This window comes from Chiloscyllium plagiosum, unplaced genomic scaffold (assembly GCF_037043375.1).
Source record: "Chiloscyllium plagiosum isolate Xiang-an unplaced genomic scaffold, Cpla_swu_hap1 HiC_scaffold_25, whole genome shotgun sequence".
Classification (NCBI taxonomy): Eukaryota; Metazoa; Chordata; class Chondrichthyes; order Orectolobiformes; family Hemiscylliidae; genus Chiloscyllium; species Chiloscyllium plagiosum.
Window position 1 is genome coordinate 16,528,954 of NW_028270163.1, and position 19,222 is coordinate 16,548,175.

General features: G+C 40.5%; 1 protein-coding gene across 1 annotated transcript in view; it reads left to right on the forward strand.

The window, feature by feature from the left end:
• dnah9 (dynein, axonemal, heavy chain 9) overlaps positions 1 to 19,222 on the forward strand; it is a 528,899-nt gene that overhangs the window by 155,101 nt on the left and 354,576 nt on the right. Inside the window, exons 30-34 of the mRNA XM_043714478.2 lie at positions 1,079 to 1,217; positions 3,518 to 3,805; positions 13,780 to 13,990; positions 14,449 to 14,576; positions 17,239 to 17,347. Of these exons, the coding sequence (XP_043570413.1) occupies positions 1,079 to 1,217; positions 3,518 to 3,805; positions 13,780 to 13,990; positions 14,449 to 14,576; positions 17,239 to 17,347 (875 nt within the window). The remainder of the gene's footprint in view (positions 1 to 1,078; positions 1,218 to 3,517; positions 3,806 to 13,779; positions 13,991 to 14,448; positions 14,577 to 17,238; positions 17,348 to 19,222) is intronic.

Consider the following 19,222-nt stretch of genomic DNA (forward strand, 5'->3'; position numbering starts at 1 on the left):
TGTCTTAAATGAGTGACCCTTTATTTTTAAACAGTGACCCTTAGATCTGGATTCTCTCAAGAGGAAATATCCTTTCCACATCCACCTGGTCAAGTCCCTGGTCTTAGATGTTTCAGATCGTCCCTTCTGAGCATACATGTCTAGTCTTTCCTCACCAAGACCCTGCACTCATTGCAGGTTTTAGTCCAGTCACCCTTCTGTGAACTGCTTCCAACACAAAGACCTTCAAGCTTTACGTTCCTCTATATGAGCTTTGTTGGCAAGACCAGCATTTGATGTCCGCTGCTAGTTGCTTTTGGGAACATGGTGCTGACCTACTTTCTTGAATCACGGGATGAATCTACACTGCATGGACTGCAATGTGCTAACAGTTTATGAGAACTGAATAGCTCATTGGGACATTTCAGATTCTACTACATTAATTTGAATCTGGAATCACATATGGGCCAGACCAGGTGAGGAATGCAGATTTCTATTGTGATGTGATGTACATGGAACTTTGCGGAACACATCTCAAATTGCTGGACATCACAATCCAGTGTGACATTGAATAGAGAGAAGCTAGTAGCAATTGTACCGGTCAAATGTGTCTACATAGCCGCCCAATTCCTATTGTCTCCATATAGTCTAATCTTCAAAGAAACAGCCCACATGGTTGTTTTGCCAAACCTTGATACATGCTTGGTACATGTGTGACCAATGGAAATACACAACAGTTTCCTTCTCTGCAGGTTATTAATGCACCAGATGGATTTTTATCAATTTAGTAGTTTTAACTTGGCCTTTTATTTTAGATTTACTAATGAATTAAATTTCAATTGTGTTCAGCTGGAGATGGTGGGATTTAACCAACTACTGGATCATTAATCAGAAATGTCATCACTTCTCTACCATATACTGAGTGAGGGAGGATATAAACTGTGCTTTGAGAATATGAGAAAGACACAGGCAAAAGGAATTCAACTACTACACATTTTCAAACATTTGTCTAAGAAACACAACTATTTACACTCTTACCATTATGTGCCCTCCATGTTTTGATAAGGATTGTGTCAACCACTGACTGATTGTATTGCAGACCCTGTGCTATGGTGGTGCCAGACTTTGAGCTGATCTGTGAAATTATGCTGGTCGCAGAAGGGTTCATTGAAGCGAGGTTGTTAGCCAGGAAGTTCATCACCCTGTATCAACTTTGTAAAGAACTGCTTTCGAAACAGGTGAGATGACACTTATTAGCTAGGAATAGACAATGGGAAATGCTACTCTGGTGTCCCAAGATTTGAAGATGCCAGTGTTGGACTGGGGTGTACAAAGTTAAAAATCACACAACACCAGGTTATAGTCCAACAGGTTTAATTAGAAGCACACTAGCTTTCGGAGCATCGCTCCTTCATCAGGTGCTACCACCTGATGAAGGAGCGACGCTTCGAAAGCTAGTGTGCTTCCAATTAAACCTGTTGGACTATAACCTGGTGTCCCAAGGATTGTGTGATAAAATTAATGAAAGTTTACATTTTTTAGGCATTTTACCACTGATTGCTATCAGTTTCAACGTGCTGGCCTTAGCTTGTTGGATGTGCTTTGAATGTATGTGTTGGCGGAGTGAAGATAATTGTTCAGAACATTTGTCTTGCATCTCATCAGTACTCACGGTATAAAGAATAAAACAGGTTTTCACTGTTCCTTGCAGTAGGCTGTCTGGTCACAGCAGTATTATTTTGAGTAAGACTTGTATTAGAGAGGATGAATTGGAGTCCCCCACTACTACACAGATTAGAAATTGACCACTAAATTAATATAGCCTACACCTAGTGATTTTCTAACATGTTCAGAGATCTTTATTGTTCATCATCTCTCTTGAAATCTGTCTTCATTTTCCATTGGTTTTGTTGTTTTGCAGTTTTACTTATTTCCAGAAAGCTTTAAAGATTGTCACTTAAAACAGATGGATAACTGTAAATTACAGTTGAGTATCACTTTGTCATTTAACACATTTCAAATATTTTATTTCAAGACAGTATAACTTATCAAGGGCTGAAGCAGCTGCTTAATAGAAACATTTGTCATTAGGAGCCTTATCTTTATATAAGCATAATTAAAGTATGCACACTAATCTTTAGGGTCAGCTATACAGACTGACATCATACATGACCTGTAATCATTAGCCCATCACTGCCATGTAAATGTTGCAGCTAATTAATTTGAAGGAGTCAGAATCATCTTTGCTTACTCAATGTGTCTGAACTAAATCCTTCATAATGACAAGAATTTTCACAACAAAATGATTTCTTCAAAAAAATCAATTGTTACATTAAGCATCCTTTCATGTTGAATACCTGAGATATTTCTTTGTAGCCAAATACCGTTTGTCCCAGTTGTTAAAATGAGTGTTACCCTGATCATATACTCCTCGATCCTATTTCGTTAGCAAGAATGTGATTGACTGCTCACTCAGAACAGTAAAATGTACAATGAAAAGAAAGCCTTACACTAATGAAACCGGTATTGATTACCCAATCCATACTCCCCCCTCAAATCACTCACCCACGCACCCAAAAAATCAGTATGCGTACGTATACATTTATTTTTATTGATTTTAGCTTTACTGAAGTAGTACCATTTTAAAAAATTCCTGAAATCAAGTGTAAAAATTTATTGACAAAATCAACAATTTCACAGTGAAGCTTGGTGCTATGTGAAGTAACATTACAAAGTAGCAAGAGTTTTCATGATTATAAGAGCATCGACACAGGGAATGTATAAGCTGAAAGCCTATAAATTCATCCCAAGAATTGTAGCAGATGAAGGGGGTGAAATTGTGAGATCTCAGTTGCGAGCCCATTAATGAATTTGCATGGAGTTTGTCCCTCTCCTCTGAGTAAGGCATTAATAAAATAAAGACTTTGAGTAAACTGAAGAATCATTTAGCTAAAATAATAGGACTGAACCAGTTATCCTTGGGCAAATTTGCTGCCATCATAGCCATTTTGTGATATTTTTAAATAGACTAATATGTATAAAATCATCGAAGTATTTGTCCAGAATTTTCAGATGATTAAAAAGTTTCAAACAAACCTTCAGATTAGAAGCTTATCACTATCCTATAATGCTGTTGTTATTGGCAACCAGATTGTGGCAGAGAATCTAACTTGTTAGGGAGATGAAGGGATTAGTTATGTAGTACATCTGAATTTCAAAATGGCACTCAGTAAGGGGCTATGCAAAAGGTTAAGAGCCCCAATCAGCTATTATAGAATTGATGTAATATATCAGCATGGGTAGAGAACTGGTTACCAATCAAGAAGCAGAAAATGGGCAGAAATGGGGTGTTTTCAATTTGGCAATCGTGGAGTAGTCCAAGAATTAGTGCTGGGGTTTGAGCTATTTACAATCTATGTTAATAATTTGCAATTAATCAATTCTCAAGCAGGGCAATTGTTACCATTGACCCATGCCTTTGGGAATCTGTGTGTGTTTTTACCAAAGTGTGTATTTTTGAGTAATTGTCCTTTCCTAGGATCACTATGACTGGGGACTTCGAGCAATCAAATCAGTACTGGTTGTAGCTGGCTCACTGAAGAGAGGTGACCCAGGCCGCCCTGAAGACCAAGTCCTGATGCGTGCTCTTCGAGACTTCAACATTCCAAAGATAGTCACCGATGACATGCCGATTTTCATGGGCCTGATCAGTGATCTTTTCCCAGCACTGGATGTACCCAGGAAGAGAGACCTTCCCTTTGAAAGTCTTGTGAAGCAGTCTATCCTGGACCTTAAATTGCAGGCTGAGGACAACTTTATCTTGAAAGTGAGTAACAGAATGCTTGGTTTCTGTATTTTGTCATGACTTTCATTATTTTCAACTGAAGTTAGTGCTTGAAAGTTCATTAATCAGGAATGGATGATGTTGACAGTTAGCATATTATCATAGAACATTACAGCACAGTACAGGCCCGTCGGCCCTCAATGTTGCGCCGATCTGTGAAACTAAACTGATGCCCATCTAACCCATACCATTCCATTATTATCCATATGTATGTCCAATGCCTATTTAAATGCCCTTAACGTCGGCGAGTCTGCTACTGTTGCAGGCAGGCTATTCCAAGCCCCTACTACTCTCTGACTGAAGTAACGACCCCTAATATCTGTCCTAAATCTACACTCCTTAATTTAAAGCTATGTCCCCTCATGTTAGCCTTCATCATCCGAGGTAAAAGGCTCTCACTGTCCACCCTATCTAACTCTTTGTTTATCTGATACATCTCGATTAAGTCACCTCAGTTCCCTCAGCCTTTCCTCGTAAGACCTTCCTTCCATACTAGGCAACATCCTAGTAAATCTCCTCTGAACTCTTTCCAAAGCTTCCACATCCTTCCTATAATGCGGTGACCAGAACTGCACACAATACTCTAGGAGCAGCCTCACCAGTGTCTTGTACAGCTGAAGCATGACCTCGTGGCTCTGAAACTCAATCTCTCTACCAAAAAATGCCAACACACCATATGCCTTCTTAACAACCCTATCAACCTAGGTGGCAGCTTTCAGGGATTTATGCACCAGGACACCGAGATCTCTCTGTTCATCTACACTGCCAAGAACTTTACCATTAGCCCAGTACACTACATTCCTGTTACTTCTTCTGAAATGAACTACCTCACACTTTTCCACATTATACTCCATTTGCCACTTCTCAGCCCAGCCCTGCATCTTATTTATGTCCCTGTGTAACACACAACATCCTTCGGCACTATCCACAACTCTGCCTACCTTAGTGTCATCCGCAAATTTACTAACCCATCCTTTGATGCCCGCATCCAGATCATTTATAAAAATCACAAACAGCAGTGGCTCCAAACCATATCCTTGTGGCACAGCACTGGTAACTGAGCTCCAGGATGAACATTTCCCATCAACTACCATCCTCTGTCTTCTTTCAGCTAGCCAATTTCTGATCCAAACCGCAAAATCACCCTCAATCCCGAAACTCTGTTTTGTGTAATAGCCTGCCTTGTGGAACCTTATCAAATGCCTTACTGAAGTACATATAAACCACATTAACTACTTTACCTTCATCCACCTGTTTTGTCACCTTAATAAGATTAGTGAGGCACAAAACCGTGTTGACTATCCCTAATCAAATTACTCCTTTCCAGATGATTAGAAATACTATCTCTTCTAACCTTTTCCAACATCTTACCCACAACTGAAGTAAGGCTCACTGGCCTATCATTACCAGGGTTGTCCCGACTCCCCTTCTTAAACAAGGGAAGAACATTTACTATCCTCCAGTCTTCTGGCACTACTCCTGTCGATAATGAATGACATAAAGGTCGAAGCCAAAGGCTATGCAATTACCTCCGTGGATTTCCAGGGGATCCGAGGATAAATCCCATCCAGCCAGGGGTCTTATCTATTTTCAGATCTTCCAAAATTGCTAAAACCTCCTCTTTGTCAACTACAATCCCATCTAATCTTGTAGCCTATATCTCCATATTCCAACTAACATTGCTCTTTTCCAGTGTGAATACTGATGCGAAGTATTCATTAAGCGCTTCCCCATGTCCTCAGATTCCAGACACAACTTCCCACTACCATCTTTGATTGGCCCTAATCTTACTCTAGTCATTCTTTTATTCCTGATATACCGATAGAAGGTCTTAGGATTTTCTTTTCCCCTATCCACTTCTCATGTCCCCTCCTGGCTCTTCCTAGCCCTCTCTTTCGATCTTTTCTGGCTAACCTATAACTCTCAAGCCCCTTAACAAGACGCCAGCCTCCTTTACTCCTCATCCTCATATAAGCCACCTTCTTCCTCTTGACAAGAGGTTCAACTTGTTTAGTAAACCGTGGCTTCCTCTATCGACAATTACCTCCCTGCCTGATAGGTATATACCTATCAAGGACTCGCAGTAGCTGTTCCTTGAATAAGCTCCACATTTCAAGTGTGTCCATTCCCTGCAGTTTCCTTCCCCATCCTATGCATCCTTAATCTTGCCTAATCGCATTGTAATTGCCTTTCCCCCAGTTAAACCTCTTTCCCAGCGGTATATACCAATCCCTGCCCATTGCTGTTGTAAACATAACTGAATTATGGTCACTATCACCAAAGTGCTCACCTATTGTATGCCTTGAAAGCAGGTCAGACTGATAGTGATTGATGTGCCTGACTATGATGATCCTGTCTACGCAACATATCTTTGGATTTCCATGCCTATATGTAAAAATGATGAGAAAAAACTGTCTTCCCCACCTAATTAACCATGCAATGTCATACACAGTTCATCTACTCCAGAACACCCTATCTCTCAGATAAGGCTGAAATTGGCTTGATATGATGGATGAAGGGCTTACGCCCTAAACATCGATTCTCCTGTTCCTTGATATGATGGATGTTTGTGTTGAGGAATAGAACTATTTCCACCTTAGCCACCAAATAAGAGCATCCCATTCAGCCAAGTTGCAGGGGTTTATTCTGTTTTATCAATAATGTGCCTCAGTCACTAACTTCAGGAGGAAACATGGGTCTGACAAGGGTCACTGGACTTGAAATGTTAACCCTGCTTTCTCTCCATAAGTGCTGCCAGACCTGAAGAATTTCTCTAGCAATTTCTGTTTTTGCTTAAGATTTCCAGCATTCATATTTCTTTGGGTTTTTTTTGTTTTGAGTCATTCCTCATGTCTTGGCTAATACTTACACAAAATCACAAAAACAGATTATCACATTGCTGTTTGTGTTGGTGTTCTACATGCAGTTTGGCTGCTATAATTCCTAAATTACAACAATGGTTTCATTTAAAACTCCTTCATTGATTGTTGAGCACTTTTGGATACCAAATGGCCAAAAAAAATGTGCTTTCCCACTCTGGAAGATGGTGAAATCTGAATTCAATAAAATATGGACGAGATAGCTGACCCAGTGGCAACCATATAACCACTGTTGATTGGTGCAAAAACTTATCTGGTTCACTCATGTCCTCTCAAGAAGGAGATCTGCTGTCCTTACCTGATCTGATCCTATGTGACTCCAGGCTCCCAACAACATGGCTGACTGCAATGTTGTGAAACTTGAAAGGGTTCCGAAAAGATTTACAAGGATATTGCTGGTCTTGGAGGGTTTGAACTATAGTGAGAGGTTGTTTTTCCTGGAGCGTCAGTGGTTGAGGTGTGACCTTATAGAAGTTTATAAAAGCATGAGGAGCATGGATTGGGTAAATAGACAAGGTCTTTTCCCTGGGGTGGGGGAGTCCAGAACTAGAGGGCATAGGTTTAGGGTGAGAAGGGAAAGATTTAAAAGGGGCCTAAGGGGCAACTTTTACAAGCAGAAGGTGGTGTGTGCTCAGAATGAGCTGCCAGTGGGAGTGGGGTGGGGGCATGTACAATTATAATATTTAAATGGTGTCTAGATGGGTATAGGAATAGGAAGAGTTTAGAGGGATATGGGCCAAGTGCTGGCAAATGGGACTAGTTTAGTTTAGGATATCTGGTAGGCATGGACAATTGGAGCGAAGGGTCTGTTCCTGTTCTGTACATCTCTACGACTCTAAGAATTCTACTAAATTTAAAATAGTGATGGAAAAAGATAGACCAGATCTAAAAGTTGAAGTTCTAAATTGGAGAAAGGCCAATTTTGATAGTATTAGGCAAGAACTTTCAAAAGCTGATTGGAGGCAGATGTTTACAGGTAATGGGATGGCTGGAAAACGGGAAGCCTTCAGAAATGAGATAACGAGAGTCCAGAGAAAGTATGTTCCTGTTAGGGTGAAAGGAAAGGCTGGTAGGTATAGGGAATGCTGGATAACTAAAGAAATTGAGGGTTTGGTTAAGAAAAAGAAGGAAGCCTATGTCAGGTAGACAGGATAGATCGAGTGAATCCTGAGAGTATAAAGGAAGTAGGAGTATACTTAAGAGGGAAATCGGGAGGGCAAAAAGGGGACATGAGATAGCTTTGGCAAATAAAGTTAAGGAGAATCCAAAGGGTTTTTACAGATACATTAAAGAAGAGAATAGGGTCCCTCAAAGATTGGCAAGGCAGCCTTTGTGTGCAGCCACAGAAAATGGGTGAGATACTAAATGAGTATTTTGCATCAGTATTTACTGTGGAAAAGGACATTGAAGATATAGACTGTAGGGAAATAGATGGTGATATCTTGAAAATGTCCATATAACAGAGGAGGAAGTGCTGGATGTCTTGAAACGGTTAAAGGTGGATAAATCCCCAGGACTTGATCAGGTGTACCCTAGAATTCTGTTGGAAGCTAGGGAAGTGATTGCTAGGCCTCTTGCTGAGATATATGTATCATGGATAGTCACAGGTGAGGTGCCGGAAGACTGGAGGTTGGCTAACGTGGTGCCATTGTTTAAGAAAGGTGATAAAGACAAGCCAGGGAACTATAGACCAGTGAGCCTGACGTCGGTGGTGGGCAAGTTGTTGGAGGGAATCCTGAGGGACAGGATGTACATGTATTTGGAAAGGCATGGACTGATTAGGGATAGTCAACATGGCTTTGCGAGTGGGAAATCATATCTCACAAGCTTGATTGAGTTTTTTGAAGACGTAACAAAGAAGATTGATGAGGGAAGATCTATGTGAAGTGATCTATATGGACTTGAATAAGACATTCAACAAGGTTCCCCAGAGGAGACTGGTGAGCAAGGTTAGATCTCATGGAATACAGGGAGAACTGCAACGGTCCCACACTAAAAGAGGGAGTTAATGGATGATCAGAAGTTTGGTGAAAAGGGCAGGAGGATGCAGGAGGGCTTCAGGCAAGCAATTCTGGCATTTACGCTGCTGAAGGTGAGGCTACCCATGGTGGAGTAAATTAGCATCATTGAGGCCAGAGTAGCAGGAGCAGAGACTTCTTGGGGGTTGGGGGGTTGGAAGAGATTACAGTAAATGAAAGGGTGAGACCAAGAAGGGATTGAAAAAGTCAGAGGAATATCTTAGGCACAGGGAGAAGCAGGAGCCAGTTTCAAGTCAACAAGGACAAGAGTGATGAGTGAGTGGAACTTGATGTGGGTTATTCAAATGGTAGTTTAATGACACCAATACATCATCTGATGTATTTCCCTTCATTAATGGCTTTGTAATGCTGCTTGTCAGAAACACCTTTCACTCCTGGCATTCAGCATTGTTAAGGCAGTGGATAGGGATTTGAAAATTGAAGGGTTGAGTAAATAGTGATTGATTGCACTATGCAAATTGGAAATTCTGAATTTAAAAAAATATATAATTTCTTCCTGGTAGCCTAGAAGGCCAGGCAAGAACTACAGAGTACTTGCTCCCATATAGGCCTGCACTAGCCAGTACCATCCACACCTCGACCTGATTTCTACAATATATGTTCTCCGTAAGTTGGTGACATATTGAGAAAAACCCAGGCCTTCTCAGAAATAGCAACATTTCAAAGAATGAAAAGGAAGATAACCCTTGAACAGTGCTGTTGTGGGAAAATTGCTAAAACTCCAGAGGCTTGGTAAGGCTCAACAAGCATTGCCATGGGGAATTTCAATTCAATTTACACAATAGAATGGAATTCTCTAATTTCTCTGGCAACCTTTGAGGTGAGAAGGTCATTCAGGGAGGTGATGTAGCTGAAGCCTGCCGCCTTGCAGCCTCCATCAGAGTTAAGAATTAATGGCTCCTTAAGGGTATTAACCCAGCTGTTGCAGGGCATATTAGCATGCAATGTGAATGCCATCTACAATCACGTGGCCTGTCTGTTGTATCTGGGACGGGGAGCGAGAGAATCCTGTGATCCAAGGCACTCCATGCCTAAAAGAGGAACTGGGCTTTGGGAAATGACTAAATTCAGCTGCTAGCTAATCACCATGCCTTTGCTGCCCCAGACCTCCCTTTCTCTCTCTGCAACCTCCCAAAATCCTGTCCCTGAACTGTAGCCTCCATTACTTACCTGTGGTCTCAATTGCCCTATGATCCTGGGACTCGAGTGAGTGTTCATTCTGAGGCCATCACATCCTTCCCACATCCCCCACAGTGCTGCTCTCCATATATATGACTCCTGATCCAGGATTTTGATTCCGGGAAGGGCACTCCATTGCATTATAGACAATTGGGGGACCTTCCCGATAAAGGTCTTTCCCAGCCAGCCGGTGAAGTTCTGATGCCTGAACAATATTGTGCTGTTAGAACGATTGCAATGCAGAGAGAGGCTATTTGGCCTTTCGTATCCTTGCTGGCTCACTGGAAGAGGAACTGAGCTAGTCCCAGTTCCCTGAACTCTTGCCCATTTTTCTCTTCAAATAATTATCCAATATCTTTTTCAAAACCATGTTCGAGTTTGTCACCCACACACACTAGAGCAGTGCTTTCCAAATCTTAAGTTCAAAGTATAACAATGTTTCTCCTCGAACTGCTTTGGATTCTTTTGCCAATTACCTCAAACTGGTAGCTTCTGGCTCTTGACCCTTTCACCAGTGGAAACAGTTTTCTCTCTCTCTAATTTGTTGACACCTTTTATGACTTTGAACACTCCAGTTAAATCGCCTTCAAACTTGTCGTTTCTAAGGAAAGCAGCCCCAGCTTCTCGAATCTACGCTTGGAGTTGAAGTCCTTTACCCCTTGAGTCAGTCTTGAAAGGTCTTTCTGTTTCTTCTGTAACACCTTCACTTTCTTTCTAAAGTCTGGTGCTCAGTGCAAGGTGCCATAATTCAGTTAAAGCCAAATCAGTGTTTGCCATGTAAGACCTTGACTCTATGCATCTATCTACATATTACATTCAGAATCCAGTTTACCTGATTAACCATGCTCACAACCCACTCTGCCACTTCCAACAAGTTGTTGATACCTGAATTGTACACCCATATCCCAGGTTCCTATGGTCTTTCATCCCCTCCTCATTCTTCTTCCCAAAATATATCATTTCATGTTATTCAGCATTACATTTCATCTGTCCAACCATTCCACTGTCTGATGTGTTTTGGAAGTCTACCTTTGACTTCATCAGAAGTTACTGTATGGCAAAGTTTGTGCAGACTGCAAAGTTTGAAGTAATGCTGTGCTTGCTGTTACGATTTCCAGAGTCTGACAACTTTCAACTAAGCATTCACATTCCCAGTCAATAGCTGAAAGAATGACATGACATCATTTCATCATGAAAACTGTATGAAAACACAAAAAATACTATTGACTAAACAGTATCTTTGCAGCAACTTATAGTTTTAACCATGAGACTGAACATTCTCTTCTTAACATAACTAAAAATAGACTTCACAGATACACTTTCCGAAAATCAATCCAAGGCGATTCTTAGCTCCTGGGGGTTTAATTCTGTTCTTTTCTTAGCCTGGCAACATTTAATCTCTAAATTTAATCTCTTTCACAATGAGTTTTTGTTTTCCACAGTAGATTCTTCCTCTAGCTGAATTAAACTGCTCTGAATCCCCAACGTCAATACACTGGGACTTTCCATGGAGAAGAACTGAACTGTACCAGTCATATAAATACAATGAACGATGAAAAGAAATTTAAACCTTTCTTGGGACGACCATCGACGTAGAAAAAAAGAGAGCCAAGTCACCCCCTCAACCTGGTCCTAACACTGTCCAGAACAAATCATCCCATCTGATTGGCACTCCATCCATTATCTGAAACTTCTACTCTCTCCACCAGTGATGCAATAGTGTGTCAACAAAGTGTAATGCAACAACTCACCCACACTCCTCCAACAGCACTTATGAAACGAACACCCTTTACTATGTCGAAGGACAAGGGCAACAGTTGCGTCAGGACACTGCCATCTGCAAATTCCCTTTCAAGCCACACACCATCTTGGCTTGGACTTGCAGCACTGTTTCTTCAGTGTTGGGTCAAAATCTGAGACACCTTCCTGTCAGCACTATGGATGTACTGCACTACAGGGACTGCAACAGTTCAAGATGCTGGTTCACCAGAACCCATCTCAAGGATTGTAGGCCAAACCTGCTGGCCTCGCTCCCAATTCCCGCATCCAGTTCAAGGTTAGGTATTCAAAAAAAGCTTGGGAAATGCTTTACAGAGACAACGATGAAAGCCTTCACCAGTCACTCTTGAATAAAATGTCTCACGTTCAAGTGCTGTACATTGCTTGCTTTAATGTCAGTAGAACTATATCTGCTGAATCCTTGTGGATTTTGGTTCTAATCCCACTCGAGAACCTGAACACACAATATTACAGCACCTTACTACTCAACTGTTGCATTATTTGAAGCATTTTAGGGCAAGTCTTTAAATTGGGACACGACCCTCCAGTTCCAACAGTGCAAGTGGATGGTCAAGATCCCATGGTGCCATTTAGATGGGGAGTGTGGTGTATTCCTGGGAAGCATTCATCTCCAAGTTACTATCACCACAAAATATAACTGGATGTTCTTCTGATTTGCTGATTGTGGGTCATTGCGTTCATAGCCCTCTAGCCCATAGAAACAGTGTGTAGTCCAGAAAATATATAATTTGTTGAGAAGTGCCATCAGATATTCTGTGAAGATGACAAGGTATTTCTTGTATGCTAGTTTATGTTTACTGAAATTCAACTGATTGCACGTGTGCATCTCTTGAGATGCAAGTCACACAGCTCTTTATAGAAACTCAACGAGTATGAAAGATTTCTGGTATTGATTTTAAACTTTCTGGTGATACTGTGCTTGATTTACACTTATTTTTGAATTGATGTGCACAAAATGGCATTTTTCATTCAGGCAGAAGTGCCAGTATGGCTACATTTTAAGTTATGGTCAGCTGCTTCTGTATTTCAAATTGGGTTCCTGCCTTCATGATTAGTTTAAAATAATCAGTCACATGTGAATAAAAGCATACATTCCTACCAGATATCTGGCCAGCTACACAAACTCAGAATAAGGGACCATTCATTCTCACGCCCTGTTGGGGTCTTCCTATGAGCCAATTGACTGCTGCTGTCTAACAGAAGTAACAGGACTGTAAAACTAATCAGGATGTGATGATTCATTATGTAAGTGCAAGATTTGGAATGTAATATGGAAATTGTAAGGTTATCCACTTTGCTCGGAGAAATAAATGTGCAGAGTATTTTTAAATAATAAAAGATTGGAAAGTATTGATGTACAAGGGGACTTTGGTGTCCTTGTTGCAGGTGCAGCAAAGGGAATGAAATGTTAATCCTTATTGAATGAGGGTTTGAGTACAAGTCTATTGAAGCCCTCTTTTATTTGTATGATTGGTTAGACCCCACCTGGAGTACTGTGTGCACTTTTGGTTTCCTAATCTCAGGAAAGGTATTATTGCCATAGAGGGAGGGCAACAAAAGTTTATCAGACTTATTCCCCGGATGGTAGGAGCATCCTGTGAAGAGAAATTGGGCAAACTGGGCCTGTAAGCTCCAGAATTTTGAAGAATGACAAGTGCTTGTACCTGCAAAGCTCTTAAAGGGATAGACAGCGTTTATACAGGTCAGATGTTTCCCCTTGTGGAGAATCTGGAACCAAGGAACACAATTTATAAGTAAGAGATTGCCAATTAGGTTCAAGATGAGAAATTATTGTACTCAGAACGTTGTGAAGCTTTGAAATTCTCTACCACAGAGTACTATGGAGGCTCAGTCTTTGAGTATGCTTAAGGTAAAGAGCGATAGATTTCTCACTACCAATGGCCTACAGAGTTATGTGGATGGGATGAGTAAAAGGCATTGAAGTGTTCAATGAGCCATGATCATACTGAATGGAAGAATGGGTTTGATGGGCAGACTGGACTACTACTGTTGTTCTGTTTTTCAATTTGGCTCTGAATTGCTTTTCCTATTATTGCAGGTTGTCCAGTTAGAAGAGATGCTTGAAGTGAGACACTCTGTCTTTGTTGTGGGCAACGCTGGAACAGGCAAGTCACAGGTCCTGAAGTCCTTATATAAGACTTACCAGAATATGAAACGCCGACCAGTCTGGGCTGATCTTAATCCTAAGGCTGTTACTAATGATGAGCTCTTTGGAATCATCAACCCAGCAACCAGAGAGTGGAAGGATGGTATGTAATGATTACAGAAAACAGACCGCGAGTGGGATAAGTTAAAATTAATTCACTGCCAGTTTGATTTGTTGAGTGACTATATAGCAAGCCTTTGGACAGCTCAACATTAAAAGTTCTTGTATTCTAGACAAGACTCTATTTGACAGGTTGATTGTGTTGCTCATGACTTTAATTGATCCACTTGCATACCTTAAGTGTTATATCTGGTCATGGCATGTAACAGAATACACAGTTACTTAGACAAGTTATTTGGAGAGCTGCTGACATTTGTAGACATAATCCACAACATTGCTTATTACTATTTTCATTTGAAGAGAAGAACATGAATATTAATATTGCTGAATGGAGCAAGAGGAATTATGATTCAATTTCAGAGGTTCTTGATGTGATCTAAGACCTTGCTCTGCATTCTGTGTGTCAAACAAGGACAGCCTATTTGTGTGTTCATTCCTTAGGGCTCTTCTCATGTATCATGCGTGATCTGGCAAACGTAACTCATGATGGTCCCAAATGGATTGTGCTCGATGGTGACATTGATCCTATGTGGATTGAATCTCTTAACACTGTCATGGATGATAATAAGGTAAATGGACAGAACCAGTCAGTATCTGTCTATACAGATGCTAACTAAAGATGAGAAGAAGGAACAATGCACGTCTCCTATCCTGCTAAGATTCTGCTTTATTAAAATAGCTGTCATGTCATGAATCTAATCTTCAACCTTATTTCAGTGGATTCCTATAATAACATACATGCTAAGTCATAAAAATCTTTCCCCAGGATGTTATTTTCATGTAATAACATCAACAAATGTTGAGTGCTATGGATCAAGGAAACTTTAATAAAAAATGATTCACATCCCTAATCAGAGTCACCATTATGCAAAGAAGTGCACAGTTCTGGGAATATCAAGACATCAAAAGTTAGAACCTTGATGTTTGGCCGAATGCTTCCAGTACCTGAGCTGCCATGTTAAACATTGTAATCGATAAGGCACCTGTCAGAATCACTTTCAAGTACATCTTTCCATTTCAGTGTTCATTTGTTGTTCTACAGATTTCAGCGTTGAAACAAGCTTGGTTTCAACCATATCCTCGGCTCTTCTTCGGGAAGAAACTTGCAAAAAATGCATCACCCCATTAACAATCCACATAGTTTAATTTATTAACCCATACATTTTCCAAGTGACAATTAATTATGCTTTCATTTTACCAATCACTACTATTGCTCTTGGGCTGATGAGACTGAAGTTCCATCTTTTTCTCTCTGTCTATTTTTCAACAGGGATGTAAAATTTGGAATCCTGCAGTCCTCTGTCATTTCCTCCGTTTGTAGGGAAGATTGGAAAATTAAAACATGTTATCTCTACCCTTACGTGCCTCAACAAGTTAGGATTCAGATGGAGTGACTTTTCTGTTTTGAACCTTTTAAGTATACATCTTGAAGTACCACCTCTTTATCTGTTTTTAGCCTGTTCACTCTTACAATTACCTCCTCTTCTCTTGCATTGGCAGTGAAAACAGATGCAAAATACTAATTTAGTCTCTTGACAATGTGAACTGCAACCATAAGAATCTTTCCTTTTGGTTCCTCATAAGCCCTATTCTTCTTATAATTTCTGTTATACCATAGACAAAATAACTTTGGGTTGCCTTTTATATTACTTGCTAGTCTATTCTCTTTGCCCTTCCTTATCTCCTATCTCAGCTGTCAAAATGTCAAGGAAACATAACTACCTGTTTAATTCCCACCAGCAGCATACAGATGTCTCCATTTGTAATCCTATTAACTCATTTGGCTGTCACTTCATGTCATGATGTACAATGGGATCATTTGATCTTGGGATCAGTTTCTTTTCGAGCACATTGGTTTGGCCACTTTTGGAATACTGCGTTCAGTTCTGGTCTCCTGCCAAAGGAAAGATGTTGTGAAACTTGAAACACTTCAGAAAAGATTCATAAGGATGTTACCAGGATTGGAGGGGGTTTGAGTGATAGAGAGAAGCTGAATAGGCTGGGGCTGATTTCTCTGGCACGTCGGGGCTGAGGGGTGACCTTATAGAAGTTTATAAAATCATGAGGAGCATGGAGAGGGTGAATAGTCAAGGTGTTTTCCCTATTGTAGTCCAAAACTAGATGGCATAGGTTTAGGGTGAGAGGGGAAAGATATAAAAGCATCCTAAGGGGCAACTTTTTCACACAGGGTGGTGCTTGTATGGAATGAGCTGTCAAAGGAAGTGGTGGAATTAGAACATCTAAAAGGCATCTGGATGGGTACATGAATAAAAAGAGTTGGGAGGGATCTGGGCTAAGTGCTGCCAAATGGGATTAGATTAATTTAGTGTACCTGGTCAGCATGTACGAGTTGGACCGAATGGTCCATTTCCATGCTGTACATGCCTATAGCTGTCTGACCGGTTTGATTACCAAGGTTGAGTTATTCCATCTCCTAAAGATATCCTGCTACTGCCATGTGCCCTCTGTAAAAGCTGCAAAATTTGCAATCAGGATTTTAACACCTCCAGCTTTGATCTCCAAAACCCAAGACTTCCCTACACATTTCTGGTCTGCAAATGAGTGTTCATTGAGAAGGATATATCCTGTTGTTGTCTGAAAGTCCTAAAATACTACCAAACCTGTGCTTGGCACGTGCTACAGGATGATTGCACACCCTGGAACTGGTGTCAGGAACCTTACTCTTAGCTTCTGATCCCTTCACATCTTGCTCCAGGCTAAAATCCGATCTGATTCACTCTTGTCTTGCAGGGAAGGAAATCTGCCATCCTTACCCACTCTGCTCAACATGTGACTCCAAACCTACAGCAATATAGTTGACTCTTAACTGTACGCTGAGCCGATCTAGTAAACCACTCAGTTCAAGTGCAATTAGGGATAGCAAGCAAGTGTTGGATTTGTCAGCAACAACACCAGCCCTTGAAGCAATAAGCAAAAAAAATCAGTGTGCACGATCCTGCTTTTTTTTTCCTCACACTTGCTTAATTCTTATTCTGCTTCTTATATCATCCATAAGTGGCCACCTTTGTGCTTTAGAAGTACTTCTCTGAGTACCTCTTTTGGCCATATCCCACTTTCCATTCTTTTGCACCGTTTATTCACATTTGAGTTGGCTGTCAGTCCATTAAAGAAAAGCTTGTCCTTAGATAGGAGTCTTTCAGTTGACACAGACTGGAGAAGTAAAACACTATCTTTATCTTTCTTACCTGTTTGGCTATCTTTTTATTCTAGGTTTTGACATTGGCCAGTAATGAACGGATCCCTCTTAATCCAACCATGAGACTTCTGTTTGAAATTAGTCACTTACGAACTGCAACCCCAGCCACTGTTTCGAGAGCAGGTTTGTATATAACTAGAACTTAATTAAGGTAAAAATCGAATCTGTGAGAATTGGGTTCAGTCTTGCAGAATTTATTTTTCTGTAAATGCTCCTCTCATGGAGGGTGTGAATTAGTTCAGTTGCTGCTTGATAACTACTTCCTGTTCAGATGCAGGTCGGGCCATTACTTGCTCCTTATTGTGGTACAATCAGATCAAGTTCTATCTTTCACCAACTTGAGAAACAATCATTAAAAATAGTTGCTATTGCTCTTGGAAGGTGTAACTCATGGTATCAACTTGTTTCTTTATTAAGAACAAAAATATCCATGTGATGTGGCCTTCACCACTAATGTCAGTATTTGTGGCTCATCCCAGAGAGCCCTTGAGGGCAGTTCTGAGTCAGCCACATTGCTGGGTCAAATGTGGGCCAGACCAGGTAAATATGACAGACTTTCTTCCATAAGGGATATGATATTTATGAGAAGATTGAGTTACATTATTGAGGTTAGGTTTCAATTCCAGTTTTTTAAATTAATCTAATTCCATCAGCTGCTGTGATGGGTTTTCAACTCATGAGTTTAGAACATTAACTTGGACCTCTACATTATGAGTCCAATGACATTACCACTTCACCTGCCATTGCTCCCGGTAGTTTAAAGGTTGAGAAAAAAAATATACAAACACATGTTCAAAACCCAAGGATTCCAAGTCAAACCAGTGATCGTTCTTACTTATGGGCTTTGAAGAGGGAAATAACAGTAACACCATGTGTTAGATGTGTGGTTAAATATGCTTGCTGTTGAAATTGTGCTCCTTTGGCCTGTGTTGTGTTTAAGTGATCCTAAATTTCAGCCTTTCCAATACAGATTCTCTAAAACTGAAAGGATTTACATTCCTTGTGTTTGAATTCATAATGTTAAATCTTGGAGATAAGTAGATAATGTGAATTAGAATAGGCGCTTTGGAAAAAGTTGATCATTGCTCCCAATGAGTGCTATGCAAGCCTCACAATGAAGCAAGATTTCTTAGGAGCATAACAGCAAGAAATAGTGTGTTACCTTTGTTAGTTGTGCTTGTTCTATCTTTTCTTTCGCCACGGGTTCTCTGCCTTTTCTCAATTGAGCTTAGTATTCCTTCTTTGCCACAAAGAGACAGACAGAAACCTTCCAGAAATGCAAAATACCATTGGTATGCAAAGTCTGAAATAAAAGCAGAAAATTCTGCAACTACTCAGCACGTGAGGTAGCACTTTAGTAGAGAGAAATATAAGAACAGGAGTAGGCCATTGAGCCCCTTGAGCCTTTCTAACACTCAATGAGATCATGGCAGATCTGTGAGACCGAATTAATTTTTCAGGTTAATGAGCTCTCATCTAATGGTAAAGATCAGTGACCTGACCTCTGCTCCCTTTCTCCAGAAACATTTGGTCTGTACATTGTGTTGTTATCCATAAAAACTTGCCCATCCATCAAGCAATGAGATTGCAAATTGTTGTCTGAGCACTTAATGGCTTAAACCAATTTGGATAGCACGTCCTGTCTTTAATAGGAAGAAGGAATTGTATCAGAATGAAAGTTTAAAATAGCCATTTGGCTTGTTCGAAAGATGTAATGACCAACCTAACCCACTAGAGGGTAATCATAAACTCCTCTGCGCAGGTAAGTGTTGGTATGATACCCAAAGGACTCAAACAGGATCAAAACATCACAAAGATGGTGCATAGCTTGTTTGAAATCACCATGTACAAAGGATTTGGTTGCATGTGGCTGGAAAGATAGCTGTTAGACAGACACTTAGCGTCTCATGTTTCTCCTCTATCACTTTTCCCAGTTCCACTCATGTTGTATTACCATAGCAACAATTTTCAGAAAAGTGGCAGGTGACACTGTATGCT